Source organism: Phodopus roborovskii, unplaced genomic scaffold (assembly GCF_943737965.1).
Source record: "Phodopus roborovskii unplaced genomic scaffold, PHOROB, whole genome shotgun sequence".
Lineage (NCBI taxonomy): Eukaryota > Metazoa > Chordata > Mammalia > Rodentia > Cricetidae > Phodopus > Phodopus roborovskii.
Window position 1 is genome coordinate 56827 of NW_026125473.1, and position 19849 is coordinate 76675.

Below are 19849 nucleotides of genomic sequence, written 5' to 3' on the forward strand. Positions count from 1 at the left end.
TTGGAAGGGGTGGGGGTGGGGGCGGGGGTGAGGTCCACAAGGCCGAAGCAGGTCACGGATTTGACCCCACGAAATCTCCCAGGTTCTGTTTGGCCGATTTAGAGAGAGAGAGAGAGAAGACCCAGGAAAGAGAGTTGAGCCTTGGATCCTGCAACCTTGGCTCCCTTCCAAAGCCCGAGAAGCCTTTCCTAGCTAGCTCCATTTCTCTGAATTTTCCAGAAAATAAATCCTGGCGTTCTAGGGACTACTGGAGAGCTCGCCAAGCCAACTGGCCAGGACTTCCCCTTTAAGGCTCCTGGCTCCGCCCATTACGCCGCGCAGCTCAAGGCCCCGCCCCCTCACCAGCTTCCGTTGATCTGGGCCGCAGCGCGGCCGTCCCGTCCCCTTTAAGGCTGAGCCCCGCCCCCTGGCTCCCGCCCCCTCCCCTCCCCCAGCCCACCCCGGGTGCCCCGGCGGGTCCTGCGGTGCGGCCCGCGGCGGTGAGCATCGGAGCCTGGGGGCGCGGGGTCGGGGCCGCGAGTCTCCGCTGCTGCGGTGGCCTTGCGGGGCGGGAGCGGGAGCGGGGGGCGGGGGCTGGGCCAGCGGGACTGGGGGCGCGGGGCCGGGGGCCGGCCCGGCGGGGGGAGGGGCTCAGGTGACGGGGATCGGTCCCGCAGCGCACCCCCGACTTGGGTGCGGGTCCAGGTGTGCGGTCGGTCGGCGATCCTGCTCTCTCTGGTCCGGTCGCAGTCCCCGTCTAGGCGTGTTGATGACGCGGTGCCCGTGCTCCCCAGGGGTCCAGGCCCATTTGTCGGGCTGCAGTTGGCGGGTGGCGTCTGAGATGCAGTCCTGACAGCTGCGGGAGGACCCGAACCGAAAGCCGAGGCTTGGAGTGGGGAGGCAGGACGAAACAGACTCCCCCTGGACTCCGGACACAGCTAGGGGGTGACCAGCGAGCGGCAGGACGCCTGGCCCTGGAGGCCTGGCCCGCGTGGGACAGTCGTGGGCCCACCTGCTCTAGAGGGCCGAAGCGTGCGTTGGGAAAGTCCGACTCTGGGACCACAGTTCTAATCTTGTGTCCATCAGGGAGCTGGTGGTCACCATGGCAATGCGGGAGCTGGTGGAGGGCGAGTGTGGGGGTGCTAACCCGCTCATGAAGCTGGCCACCCACTTCACCCAGGACAAGGCCCTTCGGCAGGAGGGACTGAGGCCTGGCCCTTGGCCCCCAGGAGCCTCAGCCGCCGAGACGGTGAGTGTTCTAGGGCAGGAGAGCCCATTTGTCAGCCCAATAGGTGCTTTCTCTGTTGTTACAAGAAATAGCAGTTACCACTCAGTGACGATGGGGTGAGCACTGTGCATCTGTACACAGACAAGGACAACTGTTTTATAGACAAAGAAGCCGAGGCTTTGTGAAGGCTTAATCACTTGCTTTAGGTCACCTAAAGTTAAAGTTGGGGCTACTCCGGATGCCTGTGCCCTTCCTGACTGTGTTATTGCTTCTTTTCTTCCTTCTTAGGTTTCCAAGCCCTTGGGAGTAGGTTCTGAAGATGAGGTAAATAAAGCAAGTTTTCTGTCTGTCTGTCTCTCTCTTTTTGGTCCATGATGACTTTTTTTTAACCTTTAAACAGTCCACTCATACTTCACGTTGAACTCTCTCCTTGTATGCCAATGCTTTCTTCTACTCCTTTTGGTTTCCAAATTTACAGATGGATGCTTTTTTTCTTTATTGTCTCCAGTGTCTATTTTCTATCTCTCTGACATCAGTATCCCCATCTAGTCTGTCCTGCCCCTTTCTGAGGCCCTCTGATCCTAACAGTTCATCTCACTATCTCTCTGTAATAGTTGGTGGCAGAATTCCTGCAGGACCAGAATGCACCCCTTGTATCCCGGGCCCCTCAGACCTTCAAGATGGATGACCTCCTGGCAGAGATGCAGGAGATTGAACAGTCAAACTTCCGCCAGGCACCTCAGAGAGGTAGGTTGAGGGCCTGGTGAGAAAGAAGACCAGTGTTTTCTGTGCACAGAGGCCGGAGGGCTCCTATCCTATGACTTTGCTGGTGTCAGCAGAGTGAGGGAGACAAAGGAGGTGGTATTCCGGAGTGATGGGTGCTTGTTTCCCTTTTCTTAGTCTTCTCTTGTCTCTTTTTAGCCCCTGGTATAGCAGACTTGGCCTTGTCTGAGAATTGGGCCCAGGAGTTTCTTGCGGCTGGAGATGCTGTGGATGTAGCTCAGGATTATAATGAGACTGACTGGTCCCAAGAATTCATCGCCGAAGTCACAGGTAAGGCTTGTGGGAAAACCTGTACTATTTGTTTAAAAGTTCTGTACTGCAGTAATAATTCCTCTTAGGGTATAAGGTGACTTTTAGCTGTAATGTTTTTTTTCTAACTTCTTGATTAATTTCTGTAGGACATTAGATGTGACTTCTTGTAGTAACTGGAGGGAATCAAAACATATTAACAAGAAAACCGGGGTTGTTTGTTTGTTTTGTTTTAGAGACAGGATTTTTCTGTAGCTTTGGAGCCTGTCCTGGAACTCATTCTGTAGACCAGGCTGGCCTTGAACTCACAGAGATCCTCCTGCTTCTGTCTCTGGAGTGCTGGGATTAAAGGCGTACATCACCACTGCCCAGATTTTTGTTTGTTTTGTTTTGTAGAAAACCGGCTTTGAAGCCAGGTGGTGGTGGCTCAGGCCTTTAATCCCAGCACTTGGGAGGCAGAGGCAGGCAGATTTCTATGAGTTTGAGACCAACCTGGTCTGCAGAGCTAGTTTCTTGGCTCCAAAGCCAAGAGAAACCCTGTCTTGAAAAACAAGGAAAACCATGTTTGAATGAAGAAAAAACGAGAGGGGGAAGAGAGTGAGAAAGGAGAGAGAAAAAGAGGAAACTCCAGCTTAATGCAGAGAACTAGAGATGGGATGGATGGCCTAGGAGGAGAGAGATCATCACTGTAGCCCCTGGGAGTCTGGCATTCAGCCATCTTGAGTAGAATTGGGGGTCTGGGCAAGTAGAATTATGGTGTTCAGAAACTAGGCTGTCTCTGTATCTGTAGATTCCTTATCTGTAGATTGGACAAATCGTGCATGAAAAATGTTTGGAAAACCTTATGTCTATACTAAAAGTATACATACTTTTTGAGTTTTTAGACAGGGTCTCTTGTAGACCAGGCTATCCTCCAAATCCCTATGTAACTGAGGTCTTCCTACCTTAGCCTCATGAGTGCTGGGATTCCAGGTGTGAACCACTATGCCTGGCTGTTTGTATATGTGTATGCACGTGTGTGTGTGTGTGTGTGTGTGTGTGTATGTGTGTGTGTATTCATTATTTCCTGATCCATGTAATTACTATATACTTGGCATTTATATTATATACTGGGTACTAATAGTCATCTAGAGATGTTAAAATAACAGGAGGATGTATAGGTTATATTCAGATAGATCATTTCATATAAGAGACTGGAATCTGTAGTTTTGTGTCTGTATGAGTTCCGGGAACTATTCTATTGTTGTTATAGAGGAATGAGTGGCCTTTGAGGGTAAAGGTCATCTACAATGTTAATAATAATATTAGCTTCTGTGTACTTAGTGTGTTCTGAGCTCTGTGTGAAGTGCATTGAATTTGTTGTTTGTTTAAACTGCATGACAACCCAAGTTCTAGCTACTGTTTTCAGAACCACTTTACAGATAAGCATACTGAGTTTTTGAGGTATAGTTTTTTTTTTCTCAAGACAGGATTTCTCTGTGTTACAGTCCTGGCTCCTGGCTGTCCTGGAACTCACTCTGTAGACCACGCTGGCCTTGAACTTACAGAGATCCCCCTGCCTCTGCCTCCCAAGTGCTGAGATTAAAAGCGTGGGCTACCACCACCCAGCTAGGTTTTTTTTTTTTTTTTTTTTTTTTAATTAATAACATAGCCTTTATTTATTCTTAGGCATTTTCATACATGTAAACAGTGTATCTTGGTCACATGTAACCCGGGCTCTCTGGAAGAACTCCCCCGACTCCTCCATCTACTCCCTCTAGATACCCAACATGCCCTGCTTCCCTCCATGCCCCTTCCTCTCTTCCCTTTCTTTTGTGTTAATAGTCCGCTGAGTCCAGTTAATGCTGCCTCTCAGATGTCACCTGATCTTGTTGACATGACCCCGTGCAGGTGACTACCGCTGAAATGAGCCCATGGGTGCAATGGGCACGCCATGTCCTGAAGACGGTGTGTCACTGCACCCCACTCCATCCTCTGGGTCCCACGTCCTCCCCACCCCCGCTTCTGAGGATGGATGTCCCAGTGAGGGCTGAGTGCTGGTAGTCTCTTACTTATTCTCAGCACTTCCGTCAGTACCTGCTGACCACTGCAGAGAGGCTTCCCTGGCCACGCTTGAGGGCAGCACTGTCTGTGGTGAGCACACATGTCTAGAAGGCAGTTTAGTTTAAACTCGCTGTTTAGGGTTCTCCCTAGGGTGTAGTTGGGGTTTGACTGTGGACCAAGCTGTCAGTCTGTCCTGCCGGGCCTGTACTTTTATGCTCTTTCTCCCTTGGCTGCACACACCAAGCTATCGGATTGGGGCGAAGGGGGGGGGCAGAGTCTTCAGCCTTCCTCTCCTGATTGCTCACTGAGAAAAGCATTGTTGGCCTTTTTTCTACGCTGAGAAATCCGAGGATGAGAAGAGATATGAATGGGGAAAGTTACAAAGATTCTAGCCTCTGGGCAGTCACAGTGTCCTGAGTAGTCGAAGGGTTTTGAGTTAAGGACTTAGTTGGCGTTTCCTCTGACCATTTCTCATTCTCCTGAAGGTAGGGCTTCCTCTGAACACAGGAGAAATGCCCTGGAGCCCAATGACTAGTGTAAGTGGTTATAGGTCATTACACCCAGATGCCCTTTCCTAAAGCAAGGAGGGCAGACAGTGTTCTAGGGTTTGCTGTTAGTTCTGAGCCGTCTCGGCTAGGCTGAGATTTGGAAATCTTACAAAGTGTCAGGAGGAGATTTGATATCCAAGCTCATGCCTGCTTGCACCCAGCAACTGTACTTTCGAACAATTCCAAAATCCTCAGTTTTAGAATACTCTCAAGGCTTCCCCTGTGGAATTGCCTCAAGTCAGAATCCGAGCTATCTAGAGACCCTCTGCTGGACTGAACCTTCCAGGTGTCCACACAAACCTTAGTACAGAGTGACTGGTTGGAATGGGTGGGCATTAGTCATTTCCATAATTTAAAGCTAACAGGCAAAAAACAAACAAACAAACAAACAAACTGTTTGTTCAGCAAAGCACAATGTGAGCCTGATTTTATTATAACTAATTACTTCCTGCCCGTGACATCTCCCCTAATTCACAAATGAGAACAGCCTTAGAAAAACATGTTGGACCTGCCTCACCTGCTTGGTTGTCTTTGGAGAGCTCATCCGGTTTGCACATTTGTTTGCAACTATTCCTGCTTCACAGAGGCCCGGATGTGGGTACCTGGAATGGTGCCGTGTGAAAGTGGTCTCTGTAAAACTGTCCCGTTGTAGTAGACCTTTGATAGTGAATGAACAAGTGGAGAGTTGGGAGCAAAAGCTGAAAGAAATTTACTTGCTAGGAATTCATAATTTATTTAAAAGATTTCTTATTTTTATTATTATTATTTTATGTATATGGGTCTTTTTGCCTGCATGTTTGTCTGTGTGTCACATATATGCATTACCCGCAGAAGCTGGAAAAGGCTGTCAAATCCCCTAGCACTGGAGTTTGAGATTGTTGTTAGCTGCCAAATGGGGCCTGGAAATTGAACCCAGGTCACCTGGAAGAACCTTTAAATAAGCTGGTGTCCTAACCACTGAGCCATCTCTGCAGCCCCAGAGTTCATGCTGTAAAATGTCTTTCTCTTAGTGTTTGTGGCTGGTATGTCAACGATATGAGTTAACTGTTGTTTTATGGGCAAGTAGATTCGAAACAAAATCCTGTACTTTAAAAAGTCTTACTAGCTAATTATGTTTTGGTGTTTGTGAGACAATAATCTCACTGTAGCCCTGCTGTGCCTCCAGCTTGCTTTTGTATATCAGGTTGGCTTACATTTGTGGCTGTCTCTGGTGAACGTTATGGTTACTATGGTTACTGGCATGTACCCTTATGCCCCCCCCCTTTTTTTTTTGAGAAAAGGTCTTACTATATAGCCTGGGCTGGCTTTGAACTGAGTTTTGCCTCTGTATCCCAAGTGCTGGGATTATAGGCATGCTTTGTAGGTTCTTTTTATCTTTTAATTCCCATGTTTAATATTCTAGAATTACTCAAAAGGAACTTTGAAGCTCATCTTTTTATTTTATTTGTTTGTTTTTTTTTTTTTTTTTCAAGACAGGGTTAGACCAGTCTGGCCTCTAACTCCAGAAATCCACCTGCCTCTGCCTCCCAAGTGCTGGGATTAAAGGTGTTCATCACTACCACCTGGCTAGTTGTTTTTTTTTATATGGAAAATTTTATAGTCTTACTGCTAATTTCAGAAAAATAAATAAAAAGAAAACATTCAGGAAAGTTCTGTTACGACCTCAGATTCTCCCTGTGGTGATCAGGAGATCCACTTTGGTACATTTCATATAGCTCATTGGTTTTCCTCAGTTTTGCATTCCATTCATTATCTGTGTGTGAACAGTATTATGCAGCTTCATCAGCTGTGTAGATTTGCATAAGCACCCAGTCAAGACTTAGTCCATCACTATACAAGACCCATCCCCCCCTTTTTGGTCTCTCATACTACTGATAGAAGCATCTGTTGTGTTTTCTGGCCAGTTGGCATCTTGTGTTTACTCAAATCTGGAGATAAAACTCAGCCTGCGGTATTCTGAATTTAGACGGACTCAGTTGACATAATACTGTGTGTATTAATCAGGGTTATCTAGAGGAACAGAAACTTACAGAAAACACACACACACACACACACACACACACACACACATGGGGGGGGGGGAGAGGATTTATTAGAGTGGTTTACAAGCTGTGGCCCAGCTAATTCAGCAATGTCTGTCTACCAACTGGAGGTCCAGGAATCCAGTAGTTGTTTAGTTCATGAGGCTAGATGTCTCAGCTGGTCTTTAGTATGTCACAATGTCAAAGACATAGGTTTTGATGCCAGTAAAGGAATGGGCTTGCCAGTGAGGAGAGCAAACAGGGAGAGTAGAGTGCAAGCTTGCTTCTTCCATGTCTGGAATAGATGTGACTTCCAGCCTTAATCTACAGGCAGCCAGAAAAGTTGTGGTCCAGAAGATCCAGACTAAAAGGAAGTCTCCCCAAGCCTGGCCTTGGTGGTGCACGCTTTTAATCCCAACACTCGGGGAGGCGGAGGCTGGCGGATCTCTGTGAGTTCGATGCCAGCCTGGTCTACAGATCGAGTTCCAGGAAGGCTCCAAAGTAATACAGAGAAACCCTGTCTGACTCCCCCCCCCAAAAAAAAAAGTAGGTCTTCCCACTTCAAATGTTTTAATTAAGAAAAAGTTCCCAGCTTGTTGGGTTGTAGTTAATTCCAGATGTAGTGAAGATGACAAGCAAGAATGGCCACCACAGTGTGTGAAGGTCATAGGGCAGCTATGAACTACCAGCTTGTGCTGTTACAGGAAAAGTCGTCAGAAGCACTGGCAGAATGTGCTGGTGCTAGTTCTTCCCTGAAAAGAGGAGGAGCAGCTATGGAGTAGAGGAGCGACAGTCTCCCTGTGATGCTCTGTAGGTTTGCCCTCCCCAGACAGTAATGATAGCAGCCGGCTTTGTACTGCCTTTTATTTTATTTATTATTATTATTTTTGTTTTGTTTTGTTTTTTGAGACAGGGTTTCTTTATATAGCTCTGGCTGTCCTGGAACTCACTCTATAGACCAGGCTGGTCTTGAACTCACAGAGATCTACCTGTCTCTGCCTCCCAAGGGCTGGAATTAAAGTTGTGCACTACCACTGCCTGGCCTCTGAATTATAATTTTGCAGACACCCCTATGAGCTGTTTGTTACTGTCTGTTTTATAGATAAGGAAGTGGAAACTTAGAAGTTAAAGTATCTACTCTGAAGTACACAGTGGAGTTGGGGTTTGAATGTGGGTGACCTTAGGCTCACTCTAGAACCTACACTCCTTTCCACAGAACTCTCACTGCTTAGAGTAGGGCATTGAGTGTTTGACTTTTCCACTTGTAGGAGATGTGCTCTGTGAGAAGTATGATGCAAACAGGAATGTGATATCCAGGTCATTGGCTCAAACTCTGCTTATGTGTGACCTAAGACAATCACTGTTTCTCTTTGGTCTTTATTGCTTCAGTTCCAAGTGTGTCCAAATGGATCTGGTTTTCTGTAAGGATTTCTCAAAAAAGGTTGTGAAGCCAAATGTTGTTCATTTGGTTATTTTCTCTAATCCCTTTGTTGGGGCAGGTTCCTAGTGCTGGAAAATTCAGCGTCTTGAGACCCAGCGTCAAACTGTGTTAGGTTGTTGTTGCTATTACTGTTGTAATAGCTGGGGATTGAACTCATGCCCTTTCGAATGCTAGGCAGGAATTTAACACTGATGTGCACACCCTGCCCTGAATTGTAGAATGTAAGGATGGTGCTTGTCACCTGGTTTCTTTGCCCCTAAAGTGTGGTGTGCATGTGGTAAAGTCCAGACAGTGTAGATTTTTCTGTTGTTTTGTTGTTGGTGAGGATATTCTACAGAAGTAGCTTGTGACTGTGGTCTCAGGATCTCTCACAGCCAAAGTGAGAGTAAGGAGGCAATGGAGAGTGAGCAGGAGAATGGTTCTTTTTCAACAGATCAGGACTAAGGAGCTGGGAGTTGTTACTCAAATCTGTTTTGATGTTAAACATTTGTTTTTCAGTCTCCATATATAAGCCACCATCTACTTATGGTAGGGAAGTAGAAAAATGTTACCCGAGGCCCTGAGAACAGAGCCTGTAGTTGTTGACGGTCCTTGAAATTAAAACATGGGATCTGTAAACCCAAACAGTTATTCATCATGCCTTTTAATTATGCTAATTATGCACGACTTCTCACAATTAGGTGTGTGTATTCTGAGACCCTTGGCTCTTTTTCTTTAAGAGTTTGACATTCTTTTCTCAGAGTTTGAGAATGCTTTGTTGAAATTGTTCAGGCCAAGTCTTAGGTAAAGTGGGATGTACATCAATCCTAAGGGCATGAGGTGCTTTCTCAGTATTACAGCAGGACAGTCACACCTTCCAGTTGGGGATTGGATTACCTTGTCGGCATCTGGGATGTAAAGATGGGGACAGAGTAGAAGGTGGAACCTGGGCTTGTGCCTTCTCTGCTACCTCGGCAACACTAATCTGCTCACTGCTTGCTTGGTAGGACAAAGTTCAAGGAGTTGAGAAACAGTTCAGTGCCCTCATTTAGTGTTTGTTCCCATGTTTCTGGTGCCCTTTGTCACTAGAGTTTCTAAGATAACTTTAGAATTTGACTGAAAAACATGGCCTATTTAAATGTTCGGGGCCAGCTTGGGCTACATAGTGAGACCCTGTCTTAAAAAGCCCCAAACAGCAACAACACGGCGACAAGAGTGAGGATAGAATTATCTCTGGGTGTAGGGGCCTCTTATGAGGATTCGTGCAGCTCTGACTCTCCCCAAGTGGGTTGTGAGTGCTGTGGAGTGTCCAGGTTTGGCGTACACTGTACTTGATACTTTATATATAGTTCCTGTAAAGGAGCCTGGCTGCTCCCTGCTTCTTACTGAGCACTGTAGATGTCACCGAAAAAGGATTTGGAAGGCTGGTGAAGGGGGAAGGAAGAAAGAGGAGGGGAAGTTGGGAAGTAAAGGGTGTGTGTGTGTGGCTGGGCATGGTGGCTCCTGCCATTATCCTAGCCATAGGCAAGTGGATCTCAGTGGTTTTGAGGCCAGCCTGGTCTATGTAGTGAGTTCCAGGACAACCAGGACTACATAGAGAGACATCCTAAAACCTCCATTCCCCCCAAAGAAAGAGGAGTTGATGTGATTAAAATTCATTATATGGATGTATGAAAATGGTGTATTGAAGCCCCAATTTTGTACAACTGATATACACTAATAAAGATTTTTGAAAAATTATTTTATGTGTATTTTTTCCTACATGTGTGCTTGGTTTCCTTAAGGTCAGAAGAGGGCACCTGGAACTAAGATATTACAGTCAGTTGTGAATTATCATATGGGTGCTGGGAATTGAACCCAGGTCCTCTGGAAGAACAGCCAGTGCTTTTAACCACTGAGACGTCTTTCTACCCTACCATCCTTTAAAGATAGGCTCTTTCTATAGGCTTCAACTTTCCAGCCTTCTGGTTCAGCCTTGGGAGTGCTAAGTTATTTCCAGATCTTCCTTAGTAGGTCTGCTCTTCCCAGCTCTCCATAAACTTCCATTTGGCCCCCTTGGGAATAGCTCAGCCAGTGAAGAGGATGTTGGGTGCATTAGAATTCTCTTCCAAGGAGGGGCTCTCCAGGGTTCTGTGTGCTTAGGTTTGGCTAAGTGGGTCAGTGAATCTGCACTACTTTCTCTATCTTACACTGGAGTCTTGATTGAGTTCCACAACTGCTCTTTGCAGACCCCTTGTCCGTGTCCCCCGCCCGATGGGCTGAGGAGTATCTGGAGCAGTCTGAGGAGAAGCTGTGGTTGGGAGAGCCAGAGGGATCATCTGCCACCGATCGGTGGTGAGTTCAGTCTCTTTCTTGGATGGCATAAAAGTATGATTTGGGCAGTTGCCCAGCCTCCCCCGTCCATATTCTCCACCCACATGCAGCTTGCAGGTTTTTCTTTTCTACTTCATTTATTAACATTCCCATTAGCATTACTGGTATTTCACCTATTAGGGATTTGTAACTGTCTAACCATGTTTCTCCGAGCATGCTATTCTCTTCTTCTCTTTGCAGCTTCCACTGAGATACCCTCTTTACTGTACTGGAGCTTGCAGCTCCTTGCCATAGTGGGATAGCATTGTTGTTCTCCTCCCAAGAACAGCAGTGTTTGCTGTGGGCCAGGACTGGGGAAGAGCATGGGCAGTGGGTGGATGGCCTAAGCCTGCTTGCTCGCCACAGGTACGATGACTACCATCCCGAGGAGGACCTGCGGCACACAGCCAGTGACTTTGTGTCCAAAGTGGACGACCCCAAACTGGCTAACTCTGAGGTGAGTTGCCTCCTGTTGCTGTGCTCGGCAGAGCTGGGACTGAAGGTAGAAGCCGTCTTTCCTTCACTCTACGATGGTGTAAAGTGGCACTGAGATTCTAGAACTGTCTTCCTTCTGGAGAATGGAGATTTTGGATCTGGCTGCATCTTCCCACTATTTTCCTCATATCTTTGTCTGCAAACCCATTGTCTTTTCTGTGCCTTCTCAACTCTGGAGGGGCAGAACCCCTCCCCCATGTTTAAGTGTTTGATCTCTGCTTTTTTTTTTTTTTTTTTTTTTTTTAGTGTCTTTAGCGTTATCTCGATGCAGCTAGAGGTGTTTAGGGAGGGACGAGTGCAGGGTCTCCTTGGGCATAGTTGAGAGTGTGCACCTAGAAGTCCTGTCCCAAGGTGCCTATGTGTGTCTCTGTGCCCCAGTTCCTGAAATTCGTGCGACAGATTGGCGAGGGGCAGGTGTCCCTGGAGTCCGCTGCAGGGTCGGGCCGAGCTCAGGCAGAGCAGTGGGCAGCAGAGTTTATACAGCAGCAGGTAGGACATTGTCACTCCCCAGCCCACCTGAAGACTGCTGCCTAAGGTGGGGCCAGTGTTCAGTGGGAAGGGACTTTATGACAGGTTGCCTTGTGGCGTCTAGATCATGAGTGGGTGGGGAAAGATTCTGAGAGTATCCAGGCTGGTGGTGTCTAGTGGGCTCTCAGTCACTGTTAATGGGAAGGAAGTTGGTGAGGTGGCATTGATCATCTTTTGTCACAGGACACATCAGAGGCCTGGGTCGATCAGTTCACAAGATCAGGAAACAACACAGCTGCCCTTGATGTGGAATTTGAGCGAGCCAAGTCAGCAATAGAGGTGAGAACAGCTGGTGTGGACACAAGTGCCCCAGGGCCATGCCCTCCCAGGGGCAGTATGGCTTTGTTAGTGTCAGAGGTGATGGGCATTGTCTCATAGTGTGCTGGGTCATCTGTGTCAATTGCGTAGATGTGGGATACGTGTTTTTTAAAAATGCAAATTCTTGGACATCATTCCAGATTTCTGCATCAGAATCTTGGGGGATGGTTGGAAAATTTGCATTTTGCAAAAGCTTCTCTGATGGTTGCTGAACATGTTGAAGTTTAAGACCTATTGCCCTAGGGACACACCTCAGTAGAGTGGAGGGTGGGTGGGTGGCCACGACACACTGCCTTTCTCTATCTGCCCTCCCTTCCTTACAGTCTGATGTCGATTTCTGGGACAAGTTGCAGGCAGAGTTGGAGGAGATGGCAAAACGGGATGCTGAGGCGCACCCCTGGCTGTCTGACTATGATGACCTCACATCCGCTTCCTACGACAAGGTAGGAGCCCCTGACTTTCCAGGTTCTGGAATGGGAAGAGTTTCCATGCTGAAGCCATTGCTGCTTTTGAGCCTCTTTCTGTGGAGTCTGATGATACCTTGGCTCTTGATGTCCACTAATTGAATGGTCCTAAGATGTAGCAGTTAGTAAGAATACCTCTGCACATCATACAGTGACATAATGCCCATGAAGGAGACTTACACATGATGGGTAGGTCCTCTTTGGAGGTTGTACTGAGACAATTTATCTGCTGCTGGTTGTTCTGCTGGACAATGGTAGTTTCTCTGTCCAAGCTGTGACATGTATGTCCTTTTTTTTTTTTTTAGCTAGTGAGTTCAATCTGGGGATCAAACCAGGGGTGGTGTGTGCTAGGAAGGACTGACTATCCCACTGAGCTATGCCCTCAGCTCTCATTTGAGTTCTGATCTTTTGTAGGAACCAGGCTCTTGTCCCAGTTCAGGATTTCAAAGAATTACATTAGCTAATTTAAACAATAGGAACATTTCCCAGTAGTCTGTGGTGAAGATGTTTGGATTTTTGCATGTAATGTGTGCTTTTGGCTTAGGTGTTTGTGAGTAAATCTGCTTATGAGTTTCAGGATCTCTGGGGACGTGGCTGGTAATTGAGCCTCTGAGTTGAAACATGAAGGGGAAGACAACAGGAATGGAATAATGATGATGAGAGGTTTTTGTCCTGTCCTGTCCCAGATAAGCACACTGAGGCTTATATTAATTATAAACTGTTTGCTGATGGCTCAGGCTTCCTATTTGGCTTGCTCTCTCTCAATTATTAACTCATTTCAGTTCATCTATGTGTCTCCACTTTGTCTTGCTTTACTGATACCTGGCCCTCTTGCTTCCTCCTCAGCTACATGGTTCTCCCTGGCGGCTCCTCTCTGTGTCCCTCTTCCCAGAATTCTCCTAGTCTGGTAGCCCGGGCTATACTTCCTACTTGGCTACTGGCCAATCAGCATTTATTCATCAACCAGTAAGAGAAATATATATTCACAGCAGACAGAAGGACAGCCCCATCAGAGTAACACCTCTTTCTCAGCTCAGCTCCACAGCTCAGCTGTGGAGGAGGAAGGACCAGGCCCTGAGCTGTGGAGCTGGGTTGTGGAGGTGAATGTTGACGTAGGGAGATGTGCCAAGCTGGAGGAAGGAAGTTCAGGGACTGTGAGAAGAAGGTCATGGGTCGAGAGCCTCAGAACAACCTGCTGCAAGGGAAAATGGGACCGTGGTGTTTCCATGTGTTCTGGGCTTGTCCAAGAATGGCCTTGTGTGGTGCATCGAGGGGCTGCTTCCTTCTAGGGAATCTCACTTCGTACTTTGCCACAGTATAAATTCCTCTTATGGAATAACACTCTTGTTGCCCTACATTAATAGTTTGATATGTTGTTGACTTATAATTAGCATTTCCATACATTGATAAATGGAGACATAAGCACTGTTCTCATAAGAGCAGTATTACTCTGGAATTTATGACATACTTCACAGACTAACTTTTTAAATTTGAAGCTGGATTTAGCATTTACTATTTAAGTGCTAAATTTAAGACATGCTGGGCCAAATACGTAGAAAAGTTAAAACTATAATGAGGGAACCAGGCATGGTGGTACACACCTGTAACCTAGCACTTGTGAGGCTAAGTTGGGAGAATTGTAAATTAGGCTAACTCGAGATTGTGTTTCAAAACAAACAAAAAATATAATTACGTTATTAGATCCATGAACCCTATTTGATGTTAGTGATACCTTGAAATCTGGCAAAACTTGGCTTAGAAAACCCTGCACTAATGCTTCACAAAAATGCTCCTTTTTATTACTTACTAATAGTGAAGTTACGTTCTGTCTGTCCTTAAGCTAAGTTGTATTGAATTATATGAAATACTTTAAAAGTGGATGTGAGTTCATGGGTCTTTGTGTGCTTTTTAGTTGTTACTTGTTTTTTTTTTTTTTTTTTTTTTTTTTTTTTGCATGTGTCTGGTGTGCATGTGTGTGTTGAGGCCAGGTATTATGATGAGGTGTCTTTCTTTGTTGCTTTCTACTTTCCTGCCTAGGGCAAAGTCTCTCTCTCTCTCTCTCTCTCTCTCTCTCTCTCTCTCTCTCTCTCTCTCTCTCTCCCTCTCTCTCCTCTGTCATCTCTCCTCTTTCTCTCTTCATGAACCCAGGGCTCATTGACAAAGCTGTAGTCTAGCTGGTCAGCTTGCCTTGGGGATCCACTCTCCAATGGGAACACATGCTTGCTTGGTTTTTAATCTTGGGAGTTGGGGATCTGAACTCTGATCCTCCTGCTTGCCTGCGTCTGCTTTATCCACTCAGCTATCTCCTCATCCCTCTTTATACTTTTTAGAATTAAGCATTTTTTATTGATAATCCTTAGATTTTTTTCATACACACGTGGCCTAAAGAGACACTGTCACTGTTAGGAAAAGAGTTTCTGTGATGTAGAAGCCATGTTGTATCCACAGTGTGATCCTGTGAGAGTTTGCAACAGCCCAGGGCAGTGGATCAGACCAGATGACTGGCAGGGTTAGAGCTTTCAGAATGCAGAGCAGTGCTCAGCTCTCTGCACTCTGTAGGCTGTGAAGGGCTCCTTCAGAGGGTTCTTTTCCCATCTCTGCAAATCTTTTCTTTTTGCACAGGGGGATAATAGTTAATAACTCTTTGAGCAGTAATTGATGAGACCTTAAAATTATAGGTAATAGGGTCCAGAGGGAACTCCTGTTCGGGAGATGATTGTATTCATTCGTCACATTGTCTTGTAGAGACATGAGAACATTCATCACTGCTGGCTGCTACACACAGGCCTTGTACCTTCAGGAAGTAGCTACAGCCACTGTTAGTGGGCAGCGTTTAAGACTTTTAGTAAGGCTTTCAGTAGCTTTGAGGCATAAATTACATTAATTAGGAAATTACATCATATGTAACAATCTGCTTCCCACGGAGTGTCATTAAAGGATGGGTTGATGGATAGCAGTTAAGGTTGAGTGTAAACATATTTATTCTTTTGAATTCAGGTGATCTAGAGCATGTGTGACCTGTAGATAAGTGGATTTGCCACTCATTTGTAAATGGCTCAATGGCTGAGCATGTCCATGAGTAAAATTTGATGATGACATAGCCATGCTCATTGCATACTGCCCCTGGCTGCTTTTGCCCTCTTGTGGTGGAGCTGGGTAGTTGCAGTAGAACCTGCAAGGTGTGACATATTTATTGTCTGGTCACTTACTGAGAAGGCATGCTATCCTTTGTAGTAGGGTTTTTACGGAATTTTTAATATTCCCAACTATCCATGTGACACATTTCCCTCAAAGCCATCTCCAGCAGCCAGTCTCATGTTTTGAACCCCACTGAAGTTGTTAATTGTCCTTTACAGCAATGACTTGCACTATAGAATGTAACCCTTCTGATTCGTTGTTTCACAATGATAATCAAACAGGACGGACGTCTTGTCTTTATTCTGTACAGTTTACTGCTAAGTTCTCCATGTTTGTACTGTATTTGAAATTGTTCACCAAACTGTCTGGTGACCTGCATATGGTTTTCATTCTTTTTTTGTGACGGTAACTTCCCCCAAAGGAATGTTTTATTTGTCCAAAGCCTTGTGGCTTACCAGTGACTTTGGCCTCATCTTGTCCTCCTCCTGTTCACATCAAATGCTAGTTGGCAAAGCTTTTGAGGCAGCACTGTAACTTGCTCAGTTGAGAATCCCCCCAGCTGGAAGAGATCAGTGTCTTGTAGAAGTGTTCTGTGCCAGCTAGATTTTGGGATCCCGGTTGTATTTAAAGTCTAGAAGCCCACTATGGTGGCTTATGTCTGTAAAGTCAAGGCAAGAAGAAAGCTGTGAGTTTGAGGCCAGCCTCAGCTACATAGCAAGACCCCACCTAAAAAAAAAAAAACAAATGAACAAAAACAAAAGAAACAAACAAATGTAGTTATGGGGAATAAATTATTTCTGATGCACCCAGTCAGTTCATGCAGTCCCTGAGTTGGGCAAGCCTTGCCTTGAAGGCGGGGCCTCTGACTGATGTCACAGTCCCCTCACCCACCATCACACTAGGATTTGGGCCCTGAGGTGAGCTTTCACTGTGATAGGCGGGTGCCGTGGAGAGGCGCGCTCTGTCCAGTGGAGAGAAGTTGAAGATATGGCAATGCAGGCTTGGGAAGGCCTCCTAAAATAAGTTTATAATTGCAGCATAGATACTTCCAGCCTCAGCCAGCTTCCTTCACTATGAATAGCAGATGGCAGTGAGTTGACACTCCCTTCACTTTGTCATGGATGGGCCTCACGATTCGGAGACTTTGCTGCACCGGCGTGGAAGGAAGCCTTCACCTTCTCCACCTGTCTTGACTGCTGGTTTCCCAGCCCTGCTGCCCTGACTGCCTAGATCCCCTCTTAGGAGTTCTCCCCCTCGATTCTCTTCTTTCTAGGGGTACCAGTTTGAGGAGGAGAATCCCCTGCGGGACCACCCTCAGGCTTTTGAAGAAGGACTGCGTCGACTTGAGGAGGGAGACCTGCCCAATGCTGTGCTGCTTTTTGAGGCTGCCGTGCAGCAGGACCCTAAGCACATGGAAGTGAGTGGGCTTCATCCAGTTTTGTGGGGGGGACCCAGAGAGGCATGCAGATGGGGTGTGGTCTCCTCCAGCTGCCAGTGAGATGGTGCGTGGGGGAAGCCCATGGAGGAGAGGACAGACACAAAGTCAGTGATGGAATTGTCAACTTCTCTCCAGGCTTGGCAGTATCTGGGTACCACCCAGGCTGAGAATGAGCAAGAGCTCCTGGCTATCAGTGCCCTGCGGAGGTGAGTGTGCCACCGTGAGGGCAGGTACATGTAGATGTCAGCCTTTAGTCTAACAGGTACCAGAACCAGGGCCTTGTCTTTTCTGACCACTAGCATACGAATGAATCTGAGATTGTCCTGAGTCAGCATGGCTCAGTAATGACTGGAGGAGTGAGCGGAAGGCTTGATTCTGATCCTCCGTCAGCTTTGATTGTATTTGTGGGATCCTGGTTGGTCTTTGCCTGCTGAAGCTTTGCCTTCTCAGGGTTGGGATCTTTAATATTAACTCGAAGGCCAGAGGATTCTTCTCTGTGTTGACCCGAGCAGGCAGAAGTGAGGCATTCATGAGTGTATTTCAAAGCTTGGCCATGGGCTCCTGGTGCTTGAGGGCTGCTGGTGTCATGTGTAGATTCTCAGTCTGCTCATCTTTGTGCCATCAGGTGTCTGGAGCTGAAGCCAGATAACCGGACAGCACTGATGGCGCTGGCTGTAAGCTTCACCAACGAGTCCCTGCAGCGGCAGGCCTGTGAGACCCTGCGAGACTGGCTGCGCTACTCACCGGCCTATGCCCATCTGGTGACCCCTGGTGAAGAAGGGGCGAGTGGGGCAGGACTGGGTCCCAGCAAGCGTGTCTTGGGATCCCTGTTGTCTGAGTGAGTGCATGGGTTCCTAGGGTGAGGAGGGAAGTTTCGGGATGCCGAGTCCAACAGTCTAAGAGTGAAATGGCTTACCCAGGGTCAGCTTGAAGGAGGTTACCATTCTACCATGCAGGGCTGTGATGAACAAAGCAGGCTGGGAAGTGGAGTTTGGGTAAACGAGATACAGTGATGAATCTTGGGAGTATGGTTGACTTTTTAAGGGGTTGTTTTGGGGGCTAGGAATACAGACGGACCCATCTACCTAGCTGTGTGCTTTTTCTTCTCCTTCCCTAGCTCCCTGTTTCTCGAAGTGAAAGAACTCTTCCTGGCAGCTGTGCGTCTGGACCCCACATCCATCGACCCTGATGTGCAGTGTGGCTTGGGAGTCCTCTTCAACCTGAGCGGGGAGTACGGCAAGGCCGTGGACTGCTTTACGGCTGCCCTCAGTGTTCGTCCCAATGTGAGCCTCAGGGGAAGACGGCTGAAGAGTCATTTGCACATGGGAGATTTCACGACAGCCTTGGGAAGACTGGGAAGGGAAAGGGGGTGGGGGGGGGAGGACAGGGGTGTATGGACGCGGGAGGGAGGGTGTGACTGCCACAGGGTGACCTAGTGAGCATGCTGGGAGCTACTGAGGGCAAGAGAGTGGGTTAGTGACCTGCATTAACCAAGCAGTAGTGAAGTGGGTGGCAGAATTGACGGAAGTTGTCCAGGCCTAGCTCCTATTCCCAGATCTCTCTCTCTCTCTGTCCCAGGACTATTTGCTGTGGAACAAACTTGGGGCCACACTGGCCAATGGGAACCAGAGCGAAGAAGCTGTAGCCGCATACCGCAGAGCCCTCGAGCTACAGCCTGGGTATATCCGGTCTCGCTATAACCTAGGCATCAGCTGCATCAACCTTGGGGCTCACCGGTGAGGATGGGCTCCTTTGTGAGCAGATGCATCTTGTCTCGGGCTTCTCGTGTTATGACTCTCCCTTCCTCCCTCCCTCCCTCCCTCCCTCCCTCCCTCCCTCCCTCCCTCTCCTCCCTCCCCATTCCCCATGCGCCTCATTCACTGCTGTTCCCTCACTATCTCTCCTCTTCCCTACAGAGAGGCTGTGGAACACTTTCTAGAGGCTCTGAACATGCAGAGGAAGAGCCGGGGCCCTCGGGGCGAGGGGGGCGCCATGTCGGAGAACATATGGAGTACCCTGCGATTGGCCTTATCTATGTTAGGCCAGAGTGATGCCTATGGGGCAGCTGATGCTCGGGATCTGTCTGCCCTCCTAGCTATGTTTGGCCTGCCCCAGTGACAGTGGGATGGGCTGCCCTGTGAGTGTCTGCCTAGAGGGGTTCTCGCTCTGGATGTGACTCCCTCTCCTCCAATGGGCCTACCAAGGGGTTGGGCTGATGACCACAAGCGGTACGACCTCTCAGGAGCTGCCTCGACGTAGGGGTGCATGGTCTGTGTCCTAGGTCCTACATAATTGTAGGGAATGAGCTGTCTCTGTCCCTTGGTAATTCAAGGGCTATGTACCCAGCTACAGATCTCTTTCTGCTCATCATGCCCTTTCCTGGTGCTGAGTTTCGGGTAGGACCCAACGACATAGGGAAATTGTTGTCATCAGCTGCCGTTTGTGTTAGGGTCTACCACATTTGTAAGTCTCTCCTCGCCCTACTCTTACTGGGAATTGGTAACAGTTCAGCTTCCTCGGGCAGTTATAAGAGGTTCTCCTGGCAGCTGTGATACTGTATGGGAAGGATGCTAGCTGTTGGCCTGTTAAGGGAAACGTTGATGTTGCTCCCCAGAGCCGAGCTTGGGACACTTGCTCATAGTTTTGTCACTCGTGGGGAGTGAGCCGGGACTCTGTCCCCTGTGGTGGACACTGTAGAAGCAGTGGACACTCAGGGCCTGGGGCCCATCACTGCAGGGAGCATGGGCTACGAGGGGAGGGAGGGCGCTCATTTGTGGGATGAGCCCAGAGTCTGAGGTGGGACAGTAGGGGGTGTGGTCAGGACTGCAGGCTCTGCCCCTTGAGA

General features: G+C 47.8%; 1 protein-coding gene across 4 annotated transcripts; it reads left to right on the forward strand.

Moving 5' to 3' along the window:
• Nucleotides 1–345: 345 nt before the first annotated feature.
• Nucleotides 346–19649, forward strand: LOC127215547 (peroxisomal targeting signal 1 receptor). 4 transcript variants are annotated; one of them, XM_051175952.1, is made up of 16 exons: nucleotides 346–479; nucleotides 1066–1228; nucleotides 1496–1531; nucleotides 1822–1954; nucleotides 2129–2260; nucleotides 10500–10605; nucleotides 10990–11080; nucleotides 11497–11607; nucleotides 11830–11925; nucleotides 12288–12407; nucleotides 16840–16983; nucleotides 17140–17210; nucleotides 17630–17842; nucleotides 18122–18287; nucleotides 18583–18740; nucleotides 18921–19648. In XM_051175952.1, the coding sequence occupies exons 2-16, from the start codon at nucleotides 1082–1084 to the stop codon at nucleotides 19120–19122; spliced, it is 1926 nt and encodes a 641-aa protein (XP_051031909.1). In that variant the 5' UTR covers nucleotides 346–479; nucleotides 1066–1081; the 3' UTR covers nucleotides 19123–19648. The 4 variants fall into 4 exon arrangements, with proteins under 4 accessions (XP_051031909.1, XP_051031910.1, XP_051031912.1 ...); XM_051175953.1 differs by lacking the exon at nucleotides 346–479 and having other exon boundaries at nucleotides 702–1228; nucleotides 12312–12407; nucleotides 18921–19649; XM_051175955.1 differs by lacking the exons at nucleotides 346–479; nucleotides 11497–11607 and having other exon boundaries at nucleotides 703–1228; nucleotides 12312–12407; nucleotides 18921–19649.
• Nucleotides 19650–19849: the final 200 nt, after the last annotated feature.

Bases quoted from the DNA above. Each gene is read 5' to 3' on its own strand.
- LOC127215547 (XM_051175952.1), top strand. From the start codon at position 1,082: ATGGCAATGCGGGAGCTGGTGGAGGGCGAGTGTGGGGGTGCTAACCCG. The intron at 16,984-17,139 runs GTGAGTGGGCTT...ACTTCTCTCCAG, and splicing joins AGGACCCTAAGCACATGGAA to GCTTGGCAGTATCTGGGTAC. The intron at 18,741-18,920 runs GTGAGGATGGGC...TCTTCCCTACAG, and splicing joins ATCAACCTTGGGGCTCACCG to AGAGGCTGTGGAACACTTTC.